This window comes from Penaeus vannamei, chromosome 20 (assembly GCF_042767895.1).
Source record: "Penaeus vannamei isolate JL-2024 chromosome 20, ASM4276789v1, whole genome shotgun sequence".
Taxonomy (NCBI): domain Eukaryota; kingdom Metazoa; phylum Arthropoda; class Malacostraca; order Decapoda; family Penaeidae; genus Penaeus; species Penaeus vannamei.
In genome coordinates, this window is record NC_091568.1 from 19,812,753 (window position 1) to 19,822,830 (window position 10,078).

At 36.8% G+C, this 10,078-nt stretch overlaps 1 protein-coding gene across 1 annotated transcript; it reads left to right on the plus strand.

Moving 5' to 3' along the window:
- Positions 1–2,106: 2,106 nt before the first annotated feature.
- Positions 2,107–3,751, plus strand: LOC138865261 (uncharacterized). Its single transcript, XM_070135183.1, has one exon. It carries the CDS (start codon positions 2,424–2,426, stop codon positions 3,423–3,425), a length of 1,002 nt encoding a protein of 333 aa, XP_069991284.1. The 5' UTR covers positions 2,107–2,423; the 3' UTR covers positions 3,426–3,751.
- The last annotated feature ends 6,327 nt before the right edge of the window (positions 3,752–10,078 follow it).

The window sequence follows — 10,078 nt, forward strand, 5'->3', positions numbered from 1 at the left end:
GAAGAAAATGTGTAAGGAGTTATTCCGTTTGTATTTCTTTTAGTAAACCCATTTTCCCCATTGCTGTAGATCAGCCATTAGCTGTAAGTTGAGAACTAGAATTGGGGAGGAGATTACCACTGCTGTTAATATATTCGAATTTGCACTGTGGAAAACTGATACCTTTGGCAGTGGCTCTAGGTGCACTCCTCAACAACAACAACAAAAAAATAAAAAATAAAGTACCACCTGTACTTAATTAGCAGTGTGTGCGTTTTTGAAAGTGCTTTCCTAGCAGTTGTGGTGATTAGCATTTCTTATAATCATTTGTAACTGAAAAATACAGGTTAGAACTATATGAATTAGATATTCAACAAGAATATACATAATCAGATGGTAATTTTGCTAATTTAAAGGAAAGTAGGACTTCTTCCTTAAACAGTGACCTATATCTGTGTTACTGTGCAGAAAGGTTAGGGATGGGATCTTTAGGACTTTTAGAAATTATATGATTGTTATTTAAAGACTAACTGCAAAAACTTGTGCTTACAAAATTCAAAGACATTGAATGGGAGTCCATGTCAGTTTTCTGCTTATCTAGTGCAGATATGTCCACTTACACCTGGTAACTTTTTTGTTTGTTTGTTTTCAGATGATTACTTCGTGTATTGTTAGATTATTGTTGTTTTTATTTAAAATTACTAACAAATGTAATTTGTGGTCCATATCTTCTTTTGAGATATTTTGTATTTTCCCAAGGATATCAGGAGTAGGTAACTGAATGAAGGGAAGATCCCACATAGTTAAAGAAAGCTAGCATTCTTTTGCATTGTATTTAAATAAACATTGAGAATCCATCAGAAATACCAAATTCGGATATGTTCTGCAGCAATTTAGTCTTTATCTGGCAGGTGATTTTATGGAGCCATGTAAAATTAATGACATCAAAACAATCCCTGGTACTTAGACACTTTATGCTTTCATTTTAGCTTTCAAACAAACACTGAGTAAATGTATTTTTAACTTCTACAGGGATACCTGCCTAAGATTTTGAGGGCACTATTATGGCTGAAAATAACAAGAGCTGGTGCTTTAGATAAAATCTTAATCAGTTAGCACTGGGTTTGTTTTGACCATTTTATTTACACATAGCTCCACCAGCCAAGGTCACTTGTCCTTTACTAGGCTTACCAGATCCGACTTGTTTACCTCATTCTCTGTATTTTCAGGAACAAAAGTCTGTTTTTATTACTGTTGTTATTATAAATAATAGTTTGATAATAATAATAATAAAAAGAATAGTAATAGCAATTATAATAATAATAAATAAAAACCTTTTCACTAAAGGTAAATCAGAAGAGGAAACAGGTGAAATGAAGAAGCCTCAGTAATCTGATGCCTTGGTGACAAAGTTCCTGTGAAATCCTCTGTATGAAAATAAAATTGATAAAACAAAACCACAGTGGAAAGTACATATCCCCAGTACCAAAGGCTTAAGGGCTATTCAGATTACAGCTAATGTATATCTTCATTTACAAGAAAAATAACATTAAAAAGAAAATAGAAATAAATTAGTAAGGGAAGATAAATGAAATAGTTTGGAAAGGGCAAGTGAATATTCCTTGGATTAAAGAATACAAACAGTCTGAAAGATTGAAAATAATTAGAATGTAACTAACAAAAAGCAGAAAAATTGTCTTGAAGTATTTTAGCTAGGGTCATATGTGTTCTGTGAATAGAACCATATTAATATTGGGCTACCAATTTGTCAGTCAGTTTGAATTTATAAACTTCAGCTTTTGCATGTGAACTCTTTAATAAGATTATAAGATAGTCATCTTGTATCTGAAAAGACCATTTTTTTAAGCATTACATGTTCAGATTTTAACAGCTGAAAATCTCAAGGGGTACCTCTCTGAAAGGTTAAACAAGAAGTTGCATATGAAGTTGTCTATAGACAATTGTATGGATAGTTCAGCCAGACAATTGCATTAATAACACATTTTTGCTAAAGGCAACATAAAGATATGAATATAGGTATTTAAGTGAACTACTGAGATCATTATTAATATAAGTGTTTTGATTTAAGACTTTCAAAAAGTTTGACCTTTAAGTCGTACTTTTTTCTCATCAGGTGATCTGCGACCTGAATGTTGCCTTAGGGAAGTTTGCCTGATGATTAGGAATGAGAGCATACCAATCAACCAAGGAATAAGATCTGCAGTTAAAGAAGAAACAAAGTGCTCATGCCATCTATGGAAAAAGGGTTATCTGGTATTAAGTGACCATAGGTGATAGATGAACATTTTTGTTTGGTTAGGACATAAGGATTGCAATTTAGGTTATGGCACTATCAACAATAAAAATTTAATTAGCAAGGAGATTTAGAATTTGCAAATAGTATCCACGATATTTATTGTAATTTATTATTTTATTTTGAAAGAATGTGGAAATCAGTACTACAAAATGTGCTGTATTTTATGCATGAATTGTATCCAGCTGCTTACAGTCAGAGTAATTGGAGTTGTGATGGTGTAGACAAGGCTCTTTCATGGGGTACATACTGTGAGAAAATTGCAAGGCAGTCCCACCAGAATGGTAGTCTTCAGATTGCATTTAACCACTTGGCAAAGAAATCCAATGAGGCCTTCTCGTTTAGTCAACTGCAGGATGCACGCTATCACTTACTGAAAAGCCTTATTCATAATCAAGCACTTGAAAGAAATGTACAGGAGCACATCTCTCAGGTTGCAAGAATGACCCTGGGGTCTGCTACTGTTGCTAGAATTTATGAGCAGGTAAATCAGCAGCAGGAATCTTATAAGCACATAAGTGCTTATATCAATGACACCGTGAATGAAAACTTTCATAAAGACCTCAAAAGTAAACTGGTGATAGAAGTGATGGACACCTTGAGTTCAGAGCAAGTAAATGAAACCCTCTCTGCATTAGTTAAAATTCCAGATGGCCTTAATATATTGTTAGATGATATAAGGTGTGGAGATGTAGTGCTTGATGTGAAAAAAGTTTCAACAGGTAAAATGATTGTGGAGTGGTTAGATTCAGCATTACGATCCCCAAGGGCACCTATACACAAATGTATAGTTCAGACTTTGTGTAACCTTCAACCAGAAAGATTGTGTGATTTGCTGTTGAGCAGTCGTAATCTTTTAATTGCATTTCTGGCAGTACTGCATAGAGAAGGACAGAGGCTAGTGTTTGTTGAGCAACCTGCAGCGTACTCCTGGTCACCACAAGACTTAACATCTTTTCTAACATATAAAGACTTAGTGACTGTTTGTAGTAATATATACTTCAACAAATATCTTGCAGCATCTACAGACAAAATAATATCTGAGTGGTGTGCACAGGAGGATGGGGCAATCTGGAATGATGTATTGAGTGAAGTGAAAATTACTGTTAATAGAAGAGATGCTTTTCCATGACTGGTAAAAAAATGGGGAAAAACATCTGGAAGAATTGGTACATCACATGAGGTAAACATTCCTGTCTTATTTGATTTGAGAGATTCACAATCAATAGTGATAGCTTTTGCATTGTGTCGGATAAAGCACATCTGTTTAGACAAGTGTCAGCATGTGTTAAAGGAATAAAAGCCTCTTTACCATAGTGATGGATACATCAGGATGATATTACATGAAAGCCAATTTGTAATTATGTTATCAAATGAAAAAATTGTATTATAAAGTATGTATGATTTCATACAATGAATTACTGTACCTTTTATAAAATAGGAGGAGATGAAGAGTGAGTTTGGTTATTTTTTTTACACCTTTTAAACATAGGAAACCTTTTTGACTTCAAAGAAATTTGGAATGGTTTTCATATATGATATACAAATCACATGATTTAATTTCATGTTTATTCATCCAAGGGATGAATAAGCTTGAAATATCAACATATATAATGATTTCTAGGAACTTTGCTTTGCTTTTTTTTTTTTTTTTTTTTTTTTTTCTATAAGAAAAAGTTAGCCTTTTTTTAGTTCTTGCATTCAGATTCAGCAGTTGGCATTTCTTTCTTATTCTGTACTTGTTATTTTTTTGGCATTTTAACATTTAAGGTGTTAAGGTTAATTATAGAAATCTTTTATGAATATCCTTCTGTGGGTCGTCTTCAACATTCTTTACTTGCAATAGTAATCATGTTCGTGAAGAGACTTCTGAATGAGGTGTCTATAATCATGTAATACAAATTTTGTAAGGCTGTGTGAGAGAAACTGATTTTTTGATTAACGAAATACATCTATGAAGTTTCCCCATTCACTGAGATAGGTAGGTAAGCCAAGAATACTAGAAATTAACAAATGCTACATGTTAATACTTTGGTAATGCACCTATTTTCTTTGTGATATTTAATAAGTACTTCAAATAAAGTTAGCAAAAGCATTTAAAAAGTAGATGCTGTTGGGAAGCTTTGGATTGTTTATTGAATTACTGATTATTTCAAAGATGATCATGTTCCACATGCTTTGAGCAATTTGTATTTTCTTGGCATTTAGTATTTACAAAATTATGTTGATTCACATTGCTTTGTATTGAAATGTCAAGAAGTTAAAGAAATAAGTGGACTATTACTTAAAATGAGGACTTGAAATCTTTACTAAGAACTAGACAAAAAATGAAAAAGCAAAGGGACAGACAGCATGGGAGAGGAGTTTTTAGTAATAGAATTTATTATTAAATGTTTGAAGTAGTATTTTCCAGTAATCTACAAAGTTCTGCAAAAAATATTGGCATATAGTCCTTTTTCAGTATTTGAAAGTGTTTTTAAGTAGATTTAGCATAATAATATGAAGAGAATGCATAAAATGGTAAACTGACTTTGAAGAAGATAAATTTTGTTAAATTCCATTTTTTCAGTTTGCTTTTTAGCAATTCTATGATTATTCTTACAATCTAATTTCAGGATATTGATATTTTTTTGAATTTGTATGGATGAGCTACATGTGTTACAGTAACGATTGACCAAATCCTGTAATTCTTAGTCTGATTATGTATGAATGAGCTACACATGTTAAAGTAACAATTGACCAATCAATATCCATCTCATATTATGGCCATCTTTGTTTTTGCTTCCAGGCTGAGTGTGCCGGAGCAAACTCCCTTCACTGCTGTGCTGAAATTTGCAGCAGAAGAGTTTAAGGTCGAGCCCTCAACCTCTGCTATCATCACAGATGATGGCATTGGAATTAACCCAAGTCAGGATGCAGGTACAAATCTCATTTTTTTTTAGTAATTTAGTGTACATCAGATGTTACAAGTAAGAATGGTTAACTTTATTGTTGCAGTATTTTACTGTACCAATAACTTAGTTTTGTTCTTATTCCATTTGTTTTTGGAACTAGTTTGACTTGACTGAATGGTTTGTAAAGAAAGTAATATTTGATTACCTTTGATGCAGTGTAATCATCATTGCAAAGCACACCTTCCCTAGTTGGTTACCATTGTTACATGTACACTAATTATTACCACAGTCAGTCATTGCTAGCATTGCTGCTGATAATGATGTCCGTTTCTTTTTACAGGAAGTGTATTTATGAAACATGGCTCTGAACTTCGTTTGATTCCACGTGATCGTGTTGGTGCTCTCTGAAGGGATTGCTGTTAACATCAGATTGTTTTACTTAAAATTCATGGAATTGATAGTTTTTGTATATTTCTATATGAATAAAGAAGATTCTGTCTCTTGAGGCATATATAAAAACTTTTATTGATAGTCTTTTTATTTAATGAAACTGTTATTTGTAAAAGTATCTTCCATTTGTTTATAATGATATCCTCATACTTAGTCCTCTGTCACAAGGTGAAAATGTTTGTTATCATTTGTGTTATTTAATTCTTATTCATTTTTATTAGAGTAGTAGATCATAATATTATTTGATGCCAGATTTCACATGATTGAAATATATGTAAGTTATCAAATAAAATATTTTCATTTATTTGTTTTACTGATTTATGACAAAATAACCTTTACTCTGTAAGGTGAAAATCAAATAGATTAATGAACTGAAATTATATATACATAGATATAAGGGATAATACATTTTATAATTATACTGTTTAGGTTGCAATTTGCTAGAAAGTGTAACTGATTTCCCCTCCCCCTTGAGATATTCAATTTACGAAACATTTAAAACCCAAATCTTCAAAACACTTGAATTCTGATAAGTTTTAGTGAAAAAATTATGGAGACGGAGACAGATCCAAAGTAGGAAATTCCTCCAACCTTGGGCCGCAGCAAGGTCTTTTCTTCTCCCTTTTCCTTCTCTGCTTCATCTCCTTGAGTCCATTTCCTAAGATGTGAGAGCCGTGCCGAAAGGATGAAACTGGCTGTGTGTCAAGTCATGAACGGTCTCCGGGAGCCAAGGGGAAGGTATTCTCTTGGTTTATTGCCTACCCCTTACCCCTTATGGTGACCCTAAAGGGTAGACTGTTCTTTTCCCCACTCAGTTCAGGTTCACCATGGCCAATAATGAAGATGTTTTATCCTTAATAGGGGTATTAAGGCGTGCCCCTTCATCAAATAGTCAATCTAATTTTAATTCCATTATTTTCCGATCTCCGCCTCTCCTTCGACCACGGTTCCGACCACTAATACTAATAACCCCTCCTCGATGTCTACTGGCAACTCTATCCATTCCGTACCACCTACCCAGGTCATAAATCTTTAGCTTCTTCATTGTCTACCCCCTCCCCCCATTGTCCTGCTGCTGCTTCCACCTTTGCAAACTTTTCGAGTACTCTCTTTGGCCCAGCCAAGTAGGATTGATTCTGTGTGATCCCCCTTACTCAGACAATACCCTTCTTTTCCAACAGTTTCCAAACACAAGTAGGCAGAGTTCCCTTTCGCAGTCGGTCTGATCGTTCACGCCTTGTGAGTCTGTAAGTCCCAAGCTCGTGTACTATCTACCCTGACTGACCTCGCTGGCAAGCCTATTCCTGCCCAACCTCTCTTCTCTTAATCCTTGTACCGGAACTGTCCATCTCTCCGACTACGACAAAAACTGGTCAGACTGTGAAAATGACAATATGCCTACCTTGTTGGCTATGATGCAGAGGCACTACAGTGCTACACTATTCCACCCAGAGGACAGCGTAAATCTTAAACCAATATTGCCAAGAGTAGCTTCCGTAGATATGACCTCCCTCATGAAGCTTATATCCTCAAAAAAGAACCTTTGTTTCTCAGACCTCCACCAGACTTCTCTCCAGAAACTCTTGCAGACGTCCAAAATTCCTTCACATGACCCCAAAACATTTTCTAATCCCTCTATTCCCATTCCCTCTACATTCAAAGTATTTGCTGATATCCATCCATGCTACATGACTTGAGATGTCAAGCACATGAATTTGTTTCAACCATTAACCATTTTCATCAAGGTCTTTGCTCCCACTATATCAGCGTCCTTTCAGTAGGGGCAGCCTAAGACAACTGCCTGCAAATAAGATTATTTTATAGGAAATATAATGATATCTAACGAACTGGAAGGAAGCATTAGAAATCCAAGAGCAAATGAACCAATAGAAAAGACAAAAATATACATCACGGTGGAAAAAATGTAAATACTGCATCGATCAAGTTCAAATGGCAAAGGTCGCGGTACCAATTATGAGGCTAACAGGGTGGCAGGTCAGGTAGTCAGGCAGTTCGTCAGCTGGCACCTGATACCTGTATGCTCTGTCGTTTCCCTGATGTATGAATTTCTGACGAAGATATATTCGCAACTGGTTAAATATATCAACTGTATTGTGAAGATATTCATTCTAATTCAAACCTTTTTTACAGATCTAAAGTTCATATAAATAGATACATATACATGTATATATCTATTTCTGTCTATCTATCTATCTATCTATCTATAAATATATGTATATATATATATATATATATATATATATATATATATATATATATATATATATTATATATATATATATATATATATATGTATATGTATATATATGTACACACACACACACACACACACACACACACACACACACACACACACACACACACACACACACACACACACACACACACACACACACACACACATATATACATATATATATATATATATATATATATATATATATATATATATATATATATATATATATATATGTGCATATATATATATGTATATATCTATTAAGATATCTATCTATCATATATATATATATATATATATATATATATATATATATATATATATATATATATATATGTATAATATATGTGTGTGTGTGTGTGTGTGTGTGTGTGTGTGTGTGTGTGTGTGTGTGTGTGTGTGTGTGTGTGTGTGTGTGTGTGTGTGTGTGTGTGTGTGTGTGTGTGTGTGTGTGTGTGTGTGTGTGTGTGTGTGTGTGTGTGTGTGTGTGTGTGTGTGTGTGTTTGGTGTGTGTGTGTGTGTTTGGTGTGTGTGTGTGTGTGTGTGTGTGTGTGTTTGGTGTGTGTGTGTGTGTGTGTGTGTGTGTGTGTGTGTGTGTGTGTGTGTGTGTGTGTGTGTGTGTGTGTGTGTGTGTGTGTGTGTGTAATTCATGGTGAACAGATTGCAACTGGAACAACGAAGGGAAGGCCAAGAAAACAAGGACGCGAATACGAACAGATCCAGGGACTTGCGATGGGTTCATCACTTTCAGCAGTCCTTGCCCAGTTGTTCATGGAAACCCTCGAGGCCGACAATTACCGTAACATCGTGGGAAGAAACGTGGTCTGGCTCCGCTACGTGGACGACATCCTCGTTGTAGTACCAACCAGGACGAACCTGCCCGATCTCCTCCATAAACTCAATGCAGGGCATCCCTCCATCCAGTTCACCACAGAAGAAGAGAGGGATGAGCAACTCCCTGTCCTGGACACCATGATCCACAGGAGACCAAATGGACCGGTATTTTCAGTATACAGAAAACCCACAAATAAAGATGATTTCATTCACTATTTTTTTGCCCATAGTAAGAGAACCAAAGAAGGCGTGGTCATTGGTTTCTTCCTCCGAGCCCTCAGAATATGTAGCCCTGAGTTCTTGGAGGATGAGATGAAACACGTCTGCAACACTTTCCAACACCTCCACTATCCCCGCTCTATGCTCACCTACCTCTGACGCAAGGCCGAGATGATCATGAGTAGGCCGAGAAGTGAGGACACACAGAGTAGAACTCAGAGGATAATCATCCCCCACTCGGAATTGACTGAGCACCTGCAGGCCCTGGTGGGCCGTACTCTCAAGATAGCTACGTCTTCAGGCAAGAAGATCGGAGACATCGTGAGAGAAAAGAGGTCAAACCACAACAGACCCCTCAGCCAGGTGTACAGCATACCTTGTGGGGGCTGTGATAAGGTATACATAGGCGAGACATCACGAGGACTGCACGAACAACGAATCAGCCAACACCGCAGCGCTCTCCGACGCCATGACACGAGAAGCGCCTTCGTTGTTCACGCAGACACCGATGGTTACCTCCCGAAGTGGTCCCAGGCCTCCATCATAAAGCAAGGCCTGGCCCCACGACAAAGGAAGATGGTAAAAGCGGCGTTCATTCATACAACTAACAACATCAACACCGCTACGGGGAGCCACGAATTAGCCGAGGTCGTCGCTCACCTGATTACCGACGTGACCTGATCACCCAGTAATTGTATATATACTCCTCTATGTACCTCATGTAGCACACATCAACAGGTCCTCTCCCCTGTTGTGTACACACTACACAGGTCCTCTCCCCTGTGGTGTACAGAGAGAGATCACCCAACTGGCGAGGCATTATTGTCACCCACTTGGCGTGATCCTCCTGTGCAAAAGCCATCAGACTTGAGCTTGACTAATACTTTTTGACAACAGACTACACAGAGAGCTCCGCCAATTTATCGTGGTTCGCCGCGACAATTGGCCAGGCCTACTCTTGTAGTAAGTGCCCCACTACCGCTCCCTTGGAGAGCGAGGTTACAAACCTGGTCTGGACCTTCTGGTCCTGGACATAGTTTGTGGCCACGCACCAAGGGCGACTTTTCGGTGCCTAACCCTTTTGACCTCTCCTTCTGACTTCCTGGTGCAGCCTGGGCCTGCGGGAAA